Source organism: Akebia trifoliata, chromosome 2 (genome assembly GCF_017979445.1).
Source record: "Akebia trifoliata isolate Shusen 1 chromosome 2, ASM1797944v1, whole genome shotgun sequence".
In the NCBI taxonomy this organism is placed as follows: Eukaryota; Viridiplantae; Streptophyta; class Magnoliopsida; order Ranunculales; family Lardizabalaceae; genus Akebia; species Akebia trifoliata.
The window spans coordinates 15,081,636-15,103,538 of record NC_141376.1 but is presented as its reverse complement, the minus strand read 5'-3'; the positions used below and the strand labels follow the sequence as shown (position 1 = coordinate 15,103,538).

The window sequence follows — 21,903 nt, the reverse complement described above, 5'->3', positions numbered from 1 at the left end:
CCAAGATAAATTTGATCCATCCCAAATCATATATCGTTGAAATGGGTGCAATTTCTTTGAAGAAATGGAATAGAAGTCTGAAAATTGTGATTTCAGAGGAGGGATGCCACACCAATATTCCTAGCCCGCAAAGCATCATAACAACCCTCCCAATAACCTTAATTGTTCTATGGTGGCATCCACAAAGATAATGGTGTCGTCTCTGAACTATAGATGAGAATTGAACAAGATGACCTTACTCCACAGTCCTATACAACATTTTTCCAAACACTTCCACCACAAGCAAGAATAAGAAAGGGAATAGTAGATCTCCTAACTATTAGTCCTCGAGAGCTCTACCAAACTTTCAATTTGACCAAGACTGGGAAAGATACCCATACTATTTTTTATAGGTATAAAAGTTGAATTGGAAAAAAAGAAGAAAGGAAATGGTGGACACTGCACAGAACTCACAATAAAACAAAGCAAAAGGAAAATATTACAATCCCCTCATACATCACAAACAAGATCCCACTTAAATATGAATTCTTTAAAGAAGACTCCCTTAAAACTTTTTTTTTATGCAGAAAAGTATCTTTATTAACGGGGGCAGTCGAGGTGACCTAAAAACTCAATCAGAAACAAAGTGATAGCAACAAAAAAGGAAACAAAACAAGCAACTCCGCAAAGTTACGAACTACCCATACGGTTACACACCCAAGACTCCTTTAAAGTCCTTAAACAAACTCTTCTCCAAGAAAATAATAAACCAATGATGAACAAAAACACCTCAGGAACAGTGTAGTCTCTCCCTTCAAAGATTCTTTTCTTCTGCTATAACCATATGCCCCAACACACAACATACAGGGTTAAAATCAAGGGATTTTTTTCTTAAGGAGAATGTCTTTAAGTACCCAACTTTGAAAAAGAGTTGAGACAACGGAAAACACCAAAGGGTCTTGAATAATGATAAAAATGGTCATACCTCCTTTGCGAAAAGACAATGCAAAAGGACAATGAATTAGGAGATAGTTAAAACCCATACTTCAGTATCCATCTTATCCACAAATATCCAAAACCCATCATAGAAAACATATACTCCAAGAAATTAAACTGGAACGATCATAAGATTTTTCAAAATTTAGAAAGTCACACATCTTGGGGCAATCCATATCTGCTTCCTCTTCATTGACACCTTGAGGCATTTCACGTACCTACATCTTCTTGCAACATGGTATATAAGGCAAATTCTTATAGGAAATCATTACAAGAAAATGAGAACAGCCACCATAATACCTAGTTTATTTTATGGTTATTCAATCATCTTTTTCTACTTTAGGGATATAAGTAAAGAGTATATTCATATTCATATATATAAAGGCCCAAAAGCTAAAACCTAGAGCAAGGTTATAGAGCTAGCTACAACTTTCTCAACATCCAATAAAAGGAGCAAAGCTGCATAATTCAGCCTAAAATATTGGAATCGTTGATCAAAGTATTCCAAATAATAACAGAAAAATAATATTTAATTCCTTTAAACCCTACAAGGATATAAGATCAATGAAGAAAATGACACCGTTGTCATTCTCATCTACATCATATCCCAAACATTGGGGTTGGCTACATGAACCCTTCTCCACTATCGTCATTTCCGTCCCACCCATAAAAGTACTAATGACTCTCTTAATCAACACTACTATCAAACCAACCTTCTCTTCAAAGATCTGATAATTATTTCCATTCCATGCACCTCAACACAAAGCATAACACACTATTCTCAAAAAGATGCGGCCTAGACCTTCAAAGCGCTGGTTGACAAGCCTTGAATACATTCGGAATCCAATTGAATGCCAAAACGTTGAAAGAATGCTTGTCAAACCTTACTAGGAAATCCAAATGTAAAACTAGGTGACTTAACAGTTTGTCCATTTATTAGGAAGGTCGCAAACATTATGAATAACTTGCTTGTGAATTACACTAGGACTGGAATAGTTAAGTATTTCTTTGTAAAATATGTCTCCTTGTATTTTTACTTACATCCCCTCCTTAAATAATTTGTAATGCAAGATATATCAATTCACTTGTAACCCTGGACAAAAAAATGCACGAGAAAAGTTTGTTACCATCCATCCTCTGGTGTGCATGGCAGAAGCACAATGCCAGTTCTTCAAGGGAACAGAAATGAGTTTTTTTTTTTAGGCAGGTTGAGTTAATTCTATTAACTCTAAAACTAAGGAAATATTCCAAATATCTCCAATTTTTCCTTATTTTAAGGATATAATCTCATGTGCTCCCCCGAAGAATTGGAGCAGAAACCATTAAACATAGTGGAATCGTTTTTCATGAGGTAAGCCGCTCTACACTATTGACACGAGGGATGTCATCCCTTACCCCAAACTAGATATGGTATGCCACAGAGATTGCTTTCTTACTCCAGGAAATGTATTTACCTTTACCAATTATTTTGTTGTGTTTCATACAAATAGAGTTTTTTTTAGAGATGTAACAAAGCAAATATAATAAGAAAAGGAGGGAAAATTCCTATTGCGCAAAAAAGACCCGCGTACAAAGATTGCTAATTTGGGTAGCCACATTAACCTAAAAAAGGAAACTATTTGTGCAATATAAAAGAATAGTTCATTTATAAAAGCTTCTCATTGTTGGCAAAATACACAAACATAATAAGAAAAGGAGGGAAAATTCCTATTGCGCAAAAAAGACCCACGTACAAAGATTGCTAATTTGGGTAGCCACATTAACCTAAAAAGGAAACTATTTGTGCAATATAAAAGAATAGGTCATTTATAAAAGCTTCTCATTGTTGGCAAAATACACAAATATGACTCCCTTGAACTCCTTGAGGGAGGCTGACCATAAAGAAAGCAATTTCAGTCAAACAAATGGAAAAACATGAGTAATTAGTTGCCTTCTAATTGAGATCAATTTCGCCACACTGTGCACACCCACACAAATAAACAAACACCCTCCCTTCCATTATGGTGCAAGTGGTTGTATGGCCCTTTTCCTTTTTAGAGGTTAAAGTTGTCACCACACCTTTCCGCTGCCTTCAGAGCTTCTTGCCTTCCAAAAGGTAGTGCTTCATCTTTCAACTAAGGCTATTTATATCTCAATGTTAAACTGACCAACATAGAATATTTTTTTAGGCTTATCAACATAAATATCAACAAGGTAATAATTTTGAATTTTTACGTCACGATCTCCTTTTGTGTGTGTGTGTGTGTGTGTGTGTGGGGGGGGGGGGGGGGGGGGGGGGGGGGGGGGAAGTATACCACTTTCTTTGAGAATCATCAATTTGCAAATTCCTTCTAACTGGAGCTGTAATCAGCCTTCGTTGCAAGATAGCAAACCATCTCAACTGGTTTACCCTTAGTTTATCACCTATTGGGGCTACTCCTACAATTTTTTCGAATGTGTACATTTCTAACTTTATTTCCTAGTGTTTCCATTCATCTATCATCCTCATCTCGGCTAAACTTGATCTATGCACATATTTCTAGCATCATCACATGCAATTGTAGTGTTTTTTTTTTATAAGTAAAAATTTTATTGAAAAGGAAAACGGGGTCAAGATGACCCCTAAATTACAAAAACGTATCAAAAGAAGGGGAAAAGGAAGCTCTTAGTTTGCCTCCAAGTTACAGATAAAATCCCAACAAACAACAAACTTCTCAAAAAAGAGTGGTAATGCATTTATACTTCTTTAGAAATCACTAGTGAGGCAAATTCTAAATATCCAGTTAGGCTTACCTGTCTTAGCTGATCTTCTGTCATGTTGAAATGAAGGTTCCCAACATAGAGCTTTCTAGCAACTGCACCATATGGTCCTGCAAGAGCAGCTGATCCCCCACCAGAAGCAGTTGACTGAACAAGGTTCTTTTCAGCTTCAGAAGGTTTAACCATCACAGGCTGACCAAGAAACTGGTGACCAGAAAGTGCTATTGCCATTGGCACCGACATTGCATCATAAAATTCAACATACCTGCAAGAAGCTCAGAAGTTGAATTTTGAACTAGTGGAAAGCAATGAAATTCTGGGAAACAAAAATTTAAAGAACATCGGAAGTTGAATTTTGAGTTTCACCAAAGCCCTCTATGGAGGCTTAGAAATTTTTTCCTTGGAAATGTTTTTCATAAAAAAGAATTTCTTCTGTTATGAAAATTCTAAAATAGTATAAATTTTATTCTTAAGAAGATACTTTAAGGAAAAACTTTCCATGCTTTCATATGGTGCAAAATATAAGTTATATCTTACACAAAAGAAAGTGGTAACTGATCATTAAATATAGAACTATAGTTGTCATTCCATAGCCAAGCATTGAATATGAAGTGAGAGAAGATTTTTTAAGAATCGAATTGAAAGCCATTATCCAAGAGTCTACAAAGACAGGCAATTGGATCAAGGAAACACTATTTTGTAGTATAGTTTTTCATCTTAACATGTATATTAACAAATAAAGGAGAATTACAAAAGATATTTTTACAAGTTAGATTAAAGAAGATATGGGAACATTATTCCCATACTAGAGAAGAGAAAAACAGTAGCCACAAGGGATGCAATTGGTAATTAAGACTCAAAGCAAGAAATCCTTCCAATTGAGTGCATAATCTTCTAGCTTAACATCGCTAAACTGCTTCAAATCAATGATGAATCCATCATATCTGCCCAATAGACTGGCAAAACTTTGCCAAAGACATCATATGATCTTTGTAGACACCCTAAATTGTCCAAACTCAATGTAAGATCAAATCAAAAAGCTTGTAGGCCACTAGGGGGAGTTTTGTTTTTGTTTTTTCAAATATTTAAAAAATCTGGGGGGATCGAACCAAAGTCCTACACTTTGTATCGGACCAAAAGTCTGAATCACTAAGTCGGACCCAATATATTTCTGTTAAAATTTTGGTCCCCACCAGCAAATTGGCCTTTAAAGCTTGAGTTTGTTATAATTAAAACATGTGGCATTCTCTAATTTTTTTTTAGCCACAAAATAAAATATGATAGAGGTGTTTTTACCACCCTAACCACTTTGCTTAGTTTAATCTCAAATCCATCCATGCACATAGTCTATGACTTTCCTTTTTTGCCTCCACATTTAATAAAAATTCTTAAATAAAGACTTGTTTTCCAATTAAAATAAAAAGAGATCCTAGACTAGTAAATTGGACTTATAAGCCCTCAGAGAAGCTCTAGGAAGATCTTGATGGGTATTTATCATTCTACCCCTTGATGATCTTGATTGGTAAGAGATAGAGTGTAGTAAATTACCATCAAGACCCCTTTTGTTTGGGGGTATTTTAAGTCCACACTCTTAGTTTGATTGAAATTAATTTCAACTTGTGGTGTGTGGACCATTATATCCCCAAGGCTTTCTTGAGAACCTATAAATAAAGGGGGCTCTCAAGGCTTTCCATCTAGCAATTCCATAACCAAGGAAACTCTGCAAAAATCTCAACTCTTTTCCCTCATCCTCTTAAACTCTGTACCTCTCTCAATTCTTTGAAGAAGAAGAAGCTCAAGACAACTAAGGTAATGTGTAGTGCAATCTAGGCATTATTTTCTAGGGATTTATCAGTTTAATCCTCTTATATTTTGTTTCCTTTGTTAACTTCGAAGCCTTGTGTGCAAACCACCACCCCCACCCCCACCCCCACCCCCAACTTCATCCAAATAAACCAGTCAAGCCTTACTTGGGGATGTCCCTTGAGCAATGGAACCTAGAGAGGATGGAGGAGGGATACCCCAGATCTAAAACCTAAGTTTTTCATAAAATTCATGCATTAAAGGCAATATGAGCAGCAAACCAGGGATCTCTCTCTAGAGATAGGCACATTTTCCCTTGCCAAGATAATAAAAAAAATCCATAATGTGAAAATTTTGCATCCATGTTGCATTTATAAGGCAAGAAGCTAAGAGGATGCTTTTCTATGAGACTACCTATTCACCTTTGCCAGATCTTTTCTCTCGCAAATAACATCATTAATACTTCATTTGCTTGGATTTCCACCACATAATACATTTCTCACATAATGAGATTATGTTGCTAAAAACAATGGATAATTCGGAAATAGTGGGCTAACTTAGGACAGATAGTTCTCCCTATTGAGAAAAACTTCCGAGTTGATTCCAATTGGAGATGAACCATCTTGAAGTTAACTTTCTGCTCACCAAAGAGCATAACAATATATGGAGTAGTAGTTTAGGACTTATAACCCGAAGAAGAGGCATGTGTTTGTGCCGACAGAAAGTTGGGGACAACAGCTTCTCAAGGCTATAAAACTTCCAAATCAGGACTCCAAATGGGTTGGAAATGGGTTGGTTCTTTTTTTAATAGAACCATCTTGAAGTCTAGTTCATCCCAACAAAAAATCTCTCCAATTGGAGTAGGAATTGATTTGTTTGGGTTTTGACAACGATTTCTACCTATGTGTCGAAAATACAAATTGGTAAAATCTGCATGCATTTAGGTTCAAGCATGTCATATTTTGCATTTGCATTCAAAACACTTTGTCATGCATGTTCCTTGCTTATTTAGGTTAAAATAAACTTGTTCAAGGGTTCCCCGCACCAATGTGATCAACCTAAGACCTGTTTTGAAAATCAACGCGATTCTCACATGGAACCTACATTTTGTCCAAACTCTACTCCAAATATAATCTCAAGTTTTCAAAATCGTTTAAAATGGCCAAGTCCCTAGGTAACCATCATTTTGATAGGTAGAGTAGGATGCCTAACACCTTCCTTACTCCTCAACCAAATCTCCTTACCCAAATCTCTTTGGCTTGACCTTTTGGAGTCACTTTCCTTTAAAAAATTGTTTTCAAATAAAAAGTCTGTTTTGGGTGGGCCATTCACACCCCAAACCCTAGTAGTTTGAAAACAATTTTCTTTAGTGGCAACTCCCAAACCCTAGTAGTTTGAATTTTCTTTAGTGAAGATTCTATACCTACAAAATCTTAAAAGAAGAAAAGACCATGGAAATCACCAACCCATGATAAGGTCCAAAGTAGAGATGACATCTTGGTGTTACCTAAGGATGTCGAGAACATTTGTGAGTGCCCCCAAAACTTCTAGTTCCCAAGCCTACCTATGTCCATGGAAGGCATCAAGCCATGAGAAGGTTTAAAAGCTAGCCTCATGTCATTAACCCGTTAACATCAGGAGCATTTGTGAATATGCCTCGAAGTACTTAACACATATCGGGTATTTTTATGAAACCTTCTGCACTATAAGAAAGCAGAATGAAGACAACTATGTCTGAGGATTACACAAGCCTAAGCATCCATTAAAAGAAACTATTCTTGTAGTTGTCTGGATTTGAGGTGCTCCCATGAATAGAAACCGAGAGCACAGCATAATGACGACACCGAACACAGACATGCAAAAATTGATCGCGGAGATTTTTGTTTTTTTGGGGGTGGGGGTGGTCGTTGGAACATATTATGGAGAAAATTAGAGTACTCGTGTAAGCCAAGTCGCAGAGAACAAGATTCATGCCGTCAACCTTGAGCATGCGGCACAAATTAAATAAACAAATGAACAGAATACTTCCATCAGCTCTTCATGGAATCAATATCACATGCTAATACTGTTAAAGGTACTCAACAAACAAGTTATACTAGTATAATCTAACAAAAAGATATACTAAAACATAATTTCCCAGAATATGTTTGTGAATATGTAATTACAGAACAAGGAACTACACATACCCAACTCCCTTTGACCGCCTTGAATTCCGGTCCATTATCAGTCGAACATCCCTCACCTGAAAAATAAAAAATATCTGTTCAAACACAGTCTAGTGCAAAAAAAATGCAACATGTATATGTTACAACAAAAAATGTGATACCTGGCATGCAACTATAAAATGATACCATCTATGTGACACAATCTACTTGATCACCAGTCAACTCGTGTAAATTTCAAACTCATCAAAGAATAGAGTATGTTGAGCCACAAATAAGTTTTTATGATATGCCTTGTTTGGGGCAGGGGAACTTTATTGCAATAAGAAGCAAATGTACCTCCATGACATGCATTCATATTGTTTGGAACGGTGTCTCATGCATCAAGAGCGTCAATAGTCTGAACATTAAGGAAGCAGTAAACAACTTTAAAAGGACACAATGCACAATTAGATATGCTGCATGATTACAATGTGAGAATTACCTTACCTGTGATTATAAGAATCATGAATATCAATAATGCAGTAAAAAACCTTACAGTGGAATAAAAATTCAAGTATTTTGATGATATAACAGATAGGATGAACAGAAACATTATCCTGCTAACCTTGCCCGCTTTTGAAAAGAACTCATAAACATCTCGCTCAGTCGCCTTCAAAGGCATCTGTCATCATCCCATTCATCAAAAAAATGACATTTCGTTAAAGAAAATGCAAAAATGGAAAGAAGAAGAATCACATAAGAACTGATCAGACAAAAAAAGACGGAAGAATAAGAATAAGAACTCACATAAGAAACAAAGAAAAATATACATGTCATAATACCTGATAAGCAAAAACAGTCCTCTGATCCCTTTCTGGATCAGCTTCAGGCTCCACCGCATCTTTCTTATCTTTAAATCTCCTGCAGCCACATTTTACAAAGTAAAAAAATCCCAAAAAACGGGTGTATTGATTCTCTCAACAAAAGACGAGGGAAAAAAATAGAAAGAGGTGCAAAGGATATCCTAAAATGGGAAAAAAATTCTAGTTGTAAAGTTATCAGCAACCATTCGCGTACCAGATACTGATGCGTGGAGATATGCATAAATTTGAAACATTTACATTTTTTTATGGGTTAGCTGGACTTGAATCCACGATCTCATTCAAAACATTTACATATATTCCATTACACGCTTGGATTTTAGTAGATATGGATTAAAAGAAACAATAACTTTGAACATACAAAATTGGTCGTGTCACCAGTAGTGAGTTTTTTTTTTTTGGGTTAAGTCAAATTTATTTCCAAAAGAAGGGAAGTATGTACAAAGGCAGTCGAGATGACCAACCTAAAAGAGCAAGAACTAGCTCAAACATACAGACTCCCACCTAACACAAATTCTTCAAAGACAACACCTCTGAAGTATGTCACAGGTGGTGAGTTTTGAATTTGAGACACAATAGTGCTCACCAGTAGTACTGAGAGAGAGATGATGTTTACACCCACACAAGATTATAAATTGGGAATAAGAACCTAAATAGAACTTTCCGACACTTGAAGGACCTACGCCCTTACAGTATAACAAACAAAATGAAAAGGACTACTAAGAGAGAGCCGACTTCAACCACCATCTCAAGAATCATCTTTGTTATAGAAAACACCATGAGCAATCATTTTGGAATTTCTCAGGCATACAAATGCTCTAATTTGCCCATAATAAGAGGGCATGACATTGATTGACCACAGCATGGACAGGTTACCTAATGGCCTATGGGTGCATGCAGCCTTCTAAATATGAGCAAATTCAAGCACCATCTCAAGAATCATCTTTATTATAGAACACCAAAAGCAGTCATTTTGGAAATCCTTAGGCATACATGTGCTCTAGTTCACCCATATTAAGAGGACATGACATTGATTGCCAAAGCACGGACGGGTTACCTAATGGCCTATTAGTGCATGCAGCCTTTTAATGCACCCCCCACCCCCTTCTCTTCCTCTCCTATCCCCCACCAAGATTAGACCAAGAAACCACGTCATGCCCTTCAAGCACTCCCTTTCAAGACAAACATAGGTTCTCTTTTGTTGATAAGTTCAAGAGTAAAATCTCCCTCAATACAAAGAGATACAACCTTCGAAAAGAGAGCTCCCTATACACAAAATCTCTCTATTTACATAGGTTTAGCTGGAGAGTCCACAACATTATTCGTGCTCCTAATAGTATGAGATAACACCAATTTCATCCTCTAATAAATCAATGGCACAAATAAGCCTCCTAGGCACTCTCCCATTCACCACAAATAATTTTTTATAGGTAAAATCATCACGATCATGATCATCGAAGGCCTGTCCAAAAAATTGGCATCAACTTAACGATCACGTTCCTCCATCAACTATGTCGTGAATATTTTTATAGGTAAAAGATAAAGAATAGTTTACAGAAAGAAAATGAGAGATTAAAAAGATTGCAGGTCTATAAGACCTACCCTCGACAAGCAAATATAAAGAAGAAAACAAAAAATAGTAATAACTGCTCGTGCTCACTAATAATAGAATCCCATATAAATGCAAGGTCTACAAAAAGTTAGCCCCTACTACAATCCTTAAATCTTGGCCAAAAACACATGGAGATTTTGACACTCATTGCAAGCTTGAGTGTCCTCCTTTCCTTCCAAGGACCACAACACACTGCGAAAGGTAACAACCTCTAAAGAACCAGACCCCTGGATGAGAAGGCAGAAATGGACCAGCAACCAAAGAGATCCAAGACTGAATAAAGTAGTACCCAAAACACACCAAATGCAGAAAAATAGTAGAACACACATGTCCTTTGCTAGAGTCCAGTGGATATAGAGATGATTGATAAATTCCCCATAAACCCACACCCAAAAAAAAATCAACAATGATTTTTTTACAAGTAATAAGATGGTTAATAGTGACAATTTTTTGAGAGATTGACTACGAAAAGAATGCCACTTTGGATTTAACTGAAGATTCTGTTTCAGGGAATGAATGATGAGATTGACAAGAATATTTTACAACTTCATCCAATCATTCAAAGGACACATTCCAAATAGCCTTTGAGTCCCCCCCACCCCGCCTGCACCCACCCAAAGGAATAAAAAAAGTTAAGGATAAGGCTTAGATGATGATAATAAAGAGATGTTTGCCCCCCCCCCCCCCCCCGGGTAGACCTAGGAATGTCAAAGGAAGGGACATTTAATTTATGTTTTGAAAAGAAAACAGGTTAGTGGTCGATAATTAGTAGGTGAAGACGGGTTTTGAACCCAAGTCAGGTATCAACACTCACAGACTTCAACCAATTAGGAAGCCAGCACCTTCATCAAAGGATGGAACTTGAAAACAAAACCCATAGATTATACTAGATTGGAAAGACAATCCCCCAAAACGAACACCTTACTTTTCTAAAAATTTATGCTCAGCCTCGAGATAGCTTTGAAGCAACAAAGATCATTTAAGAAGCCTACTAGATTGATATTTGCACCAATGGAAGTGATAGTATCATCTTCAAACTGAAAAAGGGAAATAAAATGTCACCTTGACTTGCCTCAAATCCTTCTAAGGAACCAATGTTCGCTGCTCTTGAGATTAATCTGTTGAGTGTCTCGACCACAACAATGAATGGAAAGGGAGAAAAAGACCCCAATTGTCTTAAACCCCTTTAAACCTTTGAAAAAAAAAAAAGAATCAAGATCCATTTACATCATTGAGTATGTAACTGTGGAAACACATTTATTAATCCCAATATTGACATTTTGATCTAAAACCCTTCAACCAAAAACATAATCCAAAAGTCCCCAATTTACATGCACTTGTTCCTCGTCAATTTTACAGACAATCGTCAAGATTCTTCTGGGACCTATCATTCATTAGCCACTAGGACACCAGCCACAATGTGCAAGTTTCGACACAAAAGCCCATGTTCTGAAGATATGATAAAGGTAAGGACCTGCATTCAAATAACCACAAGATTCACAGTGATCTTATAAACTCTCCCTACTAGGATGATAGGTCTTAAGTCCAAGATATTCTCAACCTCTACTTTCTTTAGCACCAAAGTGATGAAAGTGAGATTGGGGCCATAATATAAGAATCACATTATCAAGAAAGTTTACACCCATTTTCTTGAAGTTGCTCCCAATTATATCTTCCAACTCATTTTGTATGGGTGGGGGGAGAGGGGTTGGGGGGTGAGGGGTTAAATAGAAATCATTCAATCTTGGGGGTTTACCTTCATCAAGCTTTTTGATTGAGAAAATGATTTATGTCTCATCAAATGGGTGGTCAAAAACCTATATTTAGATTCACTAAGGCCTTGATATGTAAACCATCCAAAGAGGATTTGTAGGAGTTCGATTCTTTAAATTGATATGTACAAAATCTTGTCACTCTTGTTCTAATCTCCCTGGCATATTTCACGATTGATTATCCAACGTTCGAGCGAGAGATCTTACAACCTCTTCAACAAGCATTTGTCATCATAAGAAAGAATCTTGTGTTGCTATCCCCTTGAGCCATTTCATGCTCGACTTTTTTCTTCAACAAATTTCTGCCAACTTTACTAGCATATGATATTCTGCTAGAAGGTCGTTTCTTTTGTATTTATCTTCTAAAGTGGTGCCCTCCTCTTCGTCCATTTCCATCAATTTGAGCAATATTCTCAAAGCCAGTTTTAACTTCTTTTTTTATCCATTTCTCCAAACACCTCCAAGTTCCAAATTTTGATTTTCTCTTTAAAAGCCTTAAGCCTTCCCACTCCCCGTTGATCAAGAATCTATCCAATTTACAAAGAGAAGGATTCTCATATTATTGGACACCAAGTGAACTAACATGCCTCCAGAGGCGACATGTGTTAATAAATTCCCTAAACTTCATAATCTTGATGATTCAAGAACAGTCCTTGGAGGTGGCACCTTGGTGGGGGCGCTAAAGTATGTGTGTTATGTAATACCACAAACATGGGATCAAAACCCCACTTCTTGTTTTTTTAATAAATAAACAATTTCATTAATAAGAGAAAAGCAAGACCAGCCAAGATGGCCAACCAAGCAAGAACTTTACATACACTACTCTCTAATAATGCTACAAACCCAGTCCCACCTCCCTACAAAATCAGCAAAAAACACCCCTCAAAACTCATCATATACTCTTGACCACACGAAAATGACACCTAATACATCGAGAATAAGGTCTGGGGTACTCGTGTCCTCCTCAAATATCCTACTATCATGTTCCTTCCACATGCACGCACCAACAAATAGCAAAGTGGGTAATGCTCCAAAGCACCCTCTTCTTCATACCCTCGAACGAGCGTCTAACATGCAGCCAAGAAGCAAATATATCACACATAGTAGTCGGTGAGCAGAATGAAACTCTGAATAAACCCAAAAAATGTGACCAAACCTCTTGTGCTATTGTTTGGATCCTGTTCAAGATAGTTGTCCAGATAAAAAAGCCCATCTTAGAGAGCACTTTAGGTCCCCACACTGCTACCTCTTGAAATGAGGATGGATCAATCTCAACCAACGATCAATACAATGACCTTACTGAAAATACGCCTTCTTTAGTTTCTTGCCACCTTCGATCGTCCTCTTATTCTACGTCAATGCAAGCCGAGCATATGCGATTTAATAATCTTCCAACCTCTTGGACTTCCCAATCATGGAAGTCCCTTCGACAACCAAGGTCCCAAGACCAAGATCCATTCACGCAATGCTCGAAGCTTGACCTTTCTTCGAGGAAATGGAATAAAGCAGCGAGAATTCAATCTTAAGAGGTCCAAGGCCACACCATCTATCTTCCTAGAATCTTACTCTGTCACCTTTACCTATTTTGAAGCTTGTCCTCACTCTAAACTTTGGTAACACTTTAAGAATATCCTTTTAAACCCCACAATTGTACAGTGCTGTTGTCTGTTCTCTCCAAATTTTGGAACAACGATCTTCCTACAAAAAACTATTGCTCTTCACACCAAACCTCCAAATCCATTTGCCCAAAAGTGCTAAATTTATCACCCCAAGCCTCTTAATTCCAAACTTCCCCTTATTTTTTGCCTTAGTCACAACCTTCCACCGTACCAAGTGATGCTTGCAATTCCCTTCTCTATTATGCAAAGAAAATCCCTAATCAACTTATCTAGTTTCAACTTCATTTTTTTAGGCAACTATAGAAAAGAAAGTTAGTAGACGGAAATGCTTGAGAGAACACTCTTAATAAGGATCACCTTGCCACCCTTTGAGAGATACTTAGCTTACCAAAAAGCTAATTTTCTACTCATTCTTTCCAAAATCGGATCCCACATTGCCGAAGGTCTATAAGGAAAGCCCAATGGAAGGCCCAAGTACGTTGTGGGGAAGCTTTCCACCTTCCATCCCAAAGAAGCCACTAGAAGGTCTATATTTAAAATCTTTCCAACCGCAAATCCTTACTTTTCTTCATGTTCACCGAGATACCCAAGGTGGCTTCAAAACAACAAACCAAACCACTAAATCTTTTAGTTTGTTCTAGCTCCGCATCCAAAAACTCTAGAGTATCGTCCGCAAATTCAAGATGCAACACAACCAGCCCATTACTACCCATTGATATCTCCACACGCCACCCCTGCTCCAACTAGGGTTTTAAATGGGTCGGATTTTATGTGAAATCTAAGTGATCCAAATCCAATTTTAGCGGGTTTGGCTCCTTCAAGTATATCCAAATTAAAATTTGGGTCGACTATGGGTTGATGTCCCTTGACGCAAGTCGGACACGGATCCATCCCTATATCTGAATGATTTATTATTTTGTATGTTGCATGTATATTTTTTAGGCTATCTTTCATCAACAAATAAGTGTTGGGTGTAGTGGTCAAAGCCACTCTTCATAAAGGGAGAAGTCTTGCGTTCAAGTCACATTTAAGCCACATTTTTTATAAATTTCTTTGAAATGGTTTGAAATTACCCGACTCGAATCAATTAATTCAATTGGATCGGATCCGGATATGGGTTTAATGAAAGAAAACAAAAAAATCGGATATGGTTTGAGCTAGCAGGATCCGGATTTGGACCCGGATAAAAATCTGGATATGGACATGAGTATACACATATTATGCCTGAACCCGACCCGTTTTAAGCCCTGGCTCCAACACCTTCCCTAAAGTTTCTGCCACAATAATGAAAAGGAACGGCGAAAGAAGGTCTCCTTGCCTCAAGCCTCTCAAACTCCTAAAGAACCCCTCTGGGCTCCCCTTTACAAGGATTGAGAAGGGGGGCCGATGAAATACATTTATAGATCCCACCAATCCATTTGTCACCAAACCCCATCTTCCGCAAGAGGAAAATCAGAAAATCTCAATTAATGTGATCATATACCTTCTCAAGGTCTACCTTGTTCAACCCTCAGACATTCCAAGAGAGGATCCTAATCTTTATCAATCACCTGTAACATTTTCCCATTCCTCAACACTAGGGAGGGGGCTCAACGTCATCTTTGGAGTAAATTTTTGCAACTCCTGAACTTCTTTTGACAATCGAATATTCAGTTTCTTCACCTTGACTACTACATTAGTACCTTTGATAGGAGACAAACAACCCTGGTGTTCGCCAATTGAAGGTACCTCCTTTACAACAGTTGCTTCCACCTCCTTCCTAATGTAAATTTGTACCTCTCCTACTGGATTCCCATTATCAACAACCTTATCGTAGCAAGCCGTTATTCCTTCCTGCTTTTTCAAGGCCATTTCGAGCAAGAAACCTGTTTCCCCAACTTGTCCCTCCACATCTAGACCAGCTGTGAGGCCCATCTCAACCATATGGTCAAGAATCCAGTTAGACAGGATCTCCACCGTTTAAGGAATGAGCAAACCTAGTATCAAAAGCCCACCTCTTTCTTTTTTTAGGTGTACAATAAGTTGAAAAAGAGAGTATGATCCCATATATGATTTTTTTTTATCGGTTATGATCCCATATATGTGGTATTACCACATAAAACTTTACCACGTCACTAAGGTGAATTTAACAATTACACCCCAAAAAAAATCTAGAAATGCCCTTCTCTTTCAATGAGAATCTAATGACATTAAAATCTCCCCCCATGCACCAAGGGTCATCATAGTAACCCACCACATCATCCACCCCAAAAATGTGATCTTTCATACTAGTAAGGCCATATTATCTGACTACTACCTGGCATTTATCCCTACGTTGTTTTGCATGAACTTCAGAGATATTTCCCTCCATCAATTTTCCAAGTTTGCTAAAGTTAGCCTATTGATCGGAGTCGGTTACCAAACTCCAATATTGTCGAGGAAAATGAACCACACATGGTCTATGACAAACTCGTACCTCGGGCTGCCATTTGATCCTTGACTCCCTCAATATCATGCAACGAGATACCCTGTGGGCATCATAAGACCCTACATATCAACTAGTACATGGTGAATTATAATAATGGACCTTTCCAATAAGCCAACATGATGGTCAAGAATTTGTACTTGAGGATTCATACAGTTGTAATGAACTATCGTTTCACTTGGTCTACTCGCTAATAAAGCTCTCATTTACAAAAATGCCAAAAGACAACTTCATACTTCACTAATTAGTACCATTACAAAGTTTGATTCATTTGGCAATGGCTACATAATGAAATAAACCTTCGCAAGATTTTTAGACTAAATGCCAAGACAGTCTAAAATATAATTTTAACAGGCTTCATCAAGATTCAAACAAAGAGAAGCATTGATACAGTTAGGTGAACGAGGTTCAAATTGACACTTCAGTTTTCTTTTCATCAAAAGATACCAGCTAAACCATGGCTTTACTTATGAATTTACATGAACCACTTATGTAACCCATAATTCTTTCATGAAAGGATGAAAGGGAATCACAAAACCTATCATGCACCTAAAGTACATTAATGATTAATCAAGACAAAAATAATACAAACAGAACTGAAAATTAAAATATTACCTGCTCTCTCTATCCCTTAAATCAATTCCGTAATCTCTTTCCCTTGCTTGTCTATCCCTACTCCTTCCTCTAACCAAATCTCTATCAACATCCCTCTCATGATCACTCTGAGCCCTTATCGAGCGGCTACGACTCCTTCTCGACCTCTCTATCTCCCTCTCCTTCTCTTTCTCTCTCTCCTTCTCTCTCTCCCTCTCTTTCTCTCTGTCCCTCTCTTTCAGTCTCTCCTTCTCTCTCTCCCTCTCTTTCTCTTTCTCTTTCTCTTTCTCTCTCTCCCTCTCTCTATCACCTCGCTCTCGGTCTCGGTCTCTCTCTCTGCCTCTATCCTCCACGTCTCCTCCTCTACCAATTCTATGCCGATCCTTCTCTCGCCTTTCCGAACGAGACGACCTCTCTCTCTCCCTATCTCCATGTTCCCTTCCATCGCCATTACGCCCCTCAGCTCTCGACCTCTTACTCTTACTCTCTATAATTCGATCCTCATCGTCGTCTTCTTCCTTCCTCTTAGAACTTCTATGAGTCTTATCACCTCCATCTCTCTTTCCAGATGAAGCATTTCGACTTTTGGGATCTTCCACAGATTTCTCCAGATAATCGTACTCGTCGAAATCCATATCTCGACTCAGCTCTCTTCAAGGTTGAATTAAAACCTTGAAGATACGCTGAAATTTGGTAAAATTTATCAAACCCTAGAGTTGCAGAAAAGAGAAGAACAGTTGAGAGTTTGCGGTGATGTACGAAGAAACGCAGTGAATGAAACCCTAGTTTTTTCTTCTTTATTTTCTCAAAGAGAACGAAGATTCACTCCTAATTCTCAAAACTCACCTCACACTTCCACGACGAACTGTGTGTAAACCATTTGAGGTCCGCGAGGCATGGTTTTAAATCTCGATTGGTCGTCTGGTCTCGTTCGTGACTCGTCCGGATCATCTCGGTAGAGAACGAGACTTAGGATTTTACCTTTAAAAAAAGGGTGATTTAGATTTACCCCCTATGTTTTGCTGAATATTAGAGATACCCCTGTATTTTGAAAATTATGACATACACTCCTTGACCTCAGTCTTTTAATTAGACTAAGAGGAAAAGACTCAAATGCTCTTATCTTTATTCTCTAACCAAAAACCCAGATTTTTCTTTCTCCAAAAATCAGTCATCTAACACTTTGGATAAAAACTTTAACCAAATTATGACATGCACTCTTTGACCTCAATCTTTTAATTAGACTAAGAGAAAAAGACTCAAATGCCCTTATCTTTAATCTCTAGCCAAAAACCCATATTTTTCTTTCTCCAAAAATCAGTCATCTAACTCTTTGGATAAAAACTTTAACCCTCATCATCTATCTTAAGATCGTATCTATTTTAAGTGCTCAACATTCAAATCTCAAAGTAAGATACAATTTTTAAGGAAGTATAAAATGATAAAATTATGGATAGAAAATTTTAAGTTGTTTTACAAAAAGAGGTGAGATAGAAAATGACGTATGAAAATAAGGTTAAATAGATTAAAATTATATCTTGGAGATTGAAGTGCTTGAAGATGATTGGTCTTGCAGAAGAAAAATATGGGTTTTTGACTATAAATTAAAGTTGAGGGTATTTGAGTCTTTCCCCTTAGTCTATTTAGAAGACTGAGGTCAAGGGAAGCATGTTATTATTTCAAAACATAGGGGGTATCTCTAATATTCAACAAAATATAAGGAGTTATGTCTAAATCACTCTTAAAAAAACTACTAAAAATGCACGTGAACTATTATATAATGTTAGAAAATTATGTTAAATTTTACTTTACTAAGACTTATGGGCTTTCACATTCAAGGGTATACTGATCTCATTTTAAATACCAATTCATTAAAGAGATAGAGAAATGAAAAAGGGACTTGAATTACATTGTATTTAAGACGTGTAATTGTTATACCACCTTGGAAAGTAAAGCATCACCAGTCCAACACGAACAGAACCAAATAGATGGAGAAAAGTATTATTTCATATTTCAAATCCAACAATGAAAATATAGAGGTTTAAAACATAGGGATTGAATTCATGCAATAAGAAAATGTATTTTTTGACAAAAGCCTACTTATTAAAGGGTCTTTACGTTGTCTAATGTTAGTACCCAACTACCTATATCAAAAGCAATTCTTATGAACAAAAATAAATCTGAAAATGAAGTTTTTTGATAAGCAAATAGGGTTTCAACTTGCAGGATTGCTAGATCAGATTGTTTTTTGAGTTGTGTAAAAGTTGATTAAGTATCACAAATAAAAAAGAAAATAATGAAAAAAGTTATAACTATTTGTATGTCAATTCAATTTATTACATCTCATGAAATTCTAGTTTCATAGAAAATGATACTTGTTAGGTTGAGAAATGAGAAATTTGTGCAGAGGATGACAACAAAAATTTATGTAACAATGTCATATTTTTGAAATTTGGATACAGTAATTAGCTTAATTGCAGGAAACACAAATTTTTCTAGTAATAGTAAAGCTTGAATCAAATAAGATCCCAAAACAACCTCTAGACCTTAAGGGAACCTTTAGTATGCTCTCACCTTGTGAATAAGGCTTGGTTTGGTTTAATTGAGAAATAAATGAGAAACTGAGATAAAAAAGGATATGAACTAAAGAAACAAACGTCTTGTTTGATAGAATGTGATCTAGTGTTAGCTTAATTACATGATACGGGGTTTTTTCGTTTTTAAAATAGAGGGAAGCCAGTTTTTTGAGAAATACAAGCCAAAAATAAACTTTTAGAAAGAAGCAAGTTTGATAATAATAAAAAAAAAAATTTAGATTAAAGACAGAGAGATGTCTTGAATGTCAATATTTTTTAGAGGAAAAAATATCTATTACATAATTTGGAAGGGAAATAATCATAAATGGGATATCAAAATTGTAGGATGTCTGAATAATAAAACTCATAAAGAATAAAATTTACCTCCAATAGAATTGGAATTTACATTTCCTTACATCTCCTCAGGACTCACTCATCTTCCAAACCCAAATAACATGAGATTCTGCATGAAAAGCCACCAAACATTAATCCAACAAAATATTAAGGTTATGTATGGGGCCAGAATTTGGAGAGAGAGGTTTCTATTTTATTTATTAAATTTAGAAATACCAATATCTGGTAATACTCTAAATACCAATAGAGTAGTTACTCTCAACTCTTACTTGAAAGTTTAAATCACCAATTACACCATCAATGTTCAATACCTAAAAAGAGTTTCAGTTTTTGAGTAGTCTATGGGCCTTCATTGGTAGAGCAAAACAAACATCTTAAAACAATGTATAATAAGGAAAATACTACCTCTACAACAAAGAATAATCTTGGTTGTATCGTGCTTTCCTTGGTGTTCAACAAGATCTTCACAAAATGTAAGATAAAGTAAAAGAGAAATAAAAAAGTGAAAGAGAGATGGAATGGTGGGAGTAGTGAAAACCTCAGTGAGTGAGACACCTCCAACCGTTACAAATTCATCTTTCCCTTCCTTATGAAATAGACAAATAAATTTCTCGAGTGAATGACTACAAAAAAAAAAAAAAAAAATTGAAAATCATAACTTGACCTTTCCTTTTACATCAAATGAACATTACTTTAGTATAAAAGAAACATGAATTACGGAGTTATTTCAAATGAAAGCCCACGAAGTATCTCCATCCAAACCTTACATCAGAACGAGTTCTTATTCCTTTTACTTCAACTCCATTATATTCTATAAAAGATGTTTATTTAAGAGTTAATAAAATTATTGGTGACAAGAACGTGTGATATCTTCTCCTACCTTCTTATTTTCTCGAGACCTCTTCATTTTTTCACTTTTGCCTTTCTTTTATATTTTATACTTCACCCTTCACACCTTCTTTCCTTCTTGCCTCCATCTATCATTCTTTACTATCAAAACTCTTTTTTAAAATACTTTAAAATATTCTCTGATCTCATCAAATATTTCAAAAATAACCTTGATCCTATAAATTGCAATTTTGTCAAAAATTAACCAACCAGGTTCTATACTGGTTTTATTCTCAATGGTGGCAAAATTTTGGCGTCATTCCTAATATTCTCCCAAATAGGGCCTCCAGATATGTCAAAACTTCAAATAATCAATAGATCCCCTACACTTATTGGGATTATCAAAATACTTAGGAGTTTGTACTCCTTATACAAAATCCTAAGGGATCTCATTCCTGATATTTACAATACTATCAAAAATTCACTAATCGGGTTCCATATTAGTTTTATTCTCAATGGTGGTAAAATTTTGGCGTCATTCTTAATATTATCTCAAATGATCAAATCTCACAATTTGAAGAATTTTTTAACAATAATAAGTTTAAAATTAAAGACATTAACTATCAAAATATGTTTTATTTTGTTTATACAAGTCGTCAATGGATTCTTAAATGACATTATTTAAAAGAATTATTGGATTGCTTTCCCATTCTATTTTGTAATGCTTATATGAAATCGTGGGACAAATATGATTAAAGCAAAATGATTACTAAATTTCCCCAAAAGAAGTTATCTCCACAAAAGTTTCTAAAATTGCCCAAGGCATCAACAAAATCATACGCTCAAGCTACAGCTTCATCTGCAGCAACCCCAACATCATCACCTATAATAGTTTCTCCTCAAGACTTTTCACTAGCCATATAAGTAAATGCAAAAGATTTAAAAAAAAAAAACTCCAAAATCTCAAAGATTTCATGTCTACTCAAGGATCAGTTACAACATTAACCTATATGGAGGCCCAAAAAGAAGTTCCCCATTATTGAGAAGAGATGATTTTTTGGATTTTTAATTTGGAGTAAGTAATCTCACCATCTTGATCTAGGTTATGAAATATGATTGCACTTTGGGATTGGGTTAAAACTGATTCATAGAATTTTGAAAAAAGATTTGCTTATTTATGATTAAAAATATTTTTGTCAAAAAATAATTGACTTTGAATTTGAGGTATGGTCATTGATTCAAATAGTTTTTGAGATAGAACAAATATGGCTTGAATGATTTTGTAAAGATACCCAGATGTTGGTGCAATTAGATAAAATTGAGAATGAGAAATTTGAATTTCAATTGAAATTTTCTCCTTATCTTGTGATTTATGTTGGTTTTTGGAAGCACTCATTGGGACTTTTGAAGAAATTCTTTGATTAAAAAAATCACAAAGACAATTTTGAGAACTATGAATAAATTTTATATCAATTTCAAAAATTAAAATTAATGGTTGCCATTTAGCAAAAATTTGTTTTGATGTAAGGTTTTTCACATCTT

At 36.1% G+C, this 21,903-nt stretch overlaps 1 protein-coding gene across 2 annotated transcripts in view; it reads right to left on the bottom strand.

Moving 5' to 3' along the window:
• The window catches only part of LOC147409739 (Splicing factor, CC1-like protein), a 28,251-nt gene extending 10,765 nt beyond the window's left edge, over positions 1-17,486 (bottom strand). For both annotated transcript variants that reach the window (XM_086431780.1, XM_086431781.1), the window contains exons 1-5: positions 16,625-17,486; positions 8,504-8,582; positions 8,287-8,343; positions 7,704-7,759; positions 3,748-3,979 (exon numbers count right to left, since the gene is read on the bottom strand). In XM_086431780.1, the coding sequence (XP_086287906.1) occupies positions 3,748-3,979; positions 7,704-7,759; positions 8,287-8,343; positions 8,504-8,582; positions 16,625-17,238 (1,038 nt within the window). In that variant the 5' untranslated portion in view covers positions 17,239-17,486. The remainder of the gene's footprint in view (positions 1-3,747; positions 3,980-7,703; positions 7,760-8,286; positions 8,344-8,503; positions 8,583-16,624) is intronic.
• Positions 17,487-21,903: the final 4,417 nt, after the last annotated feature.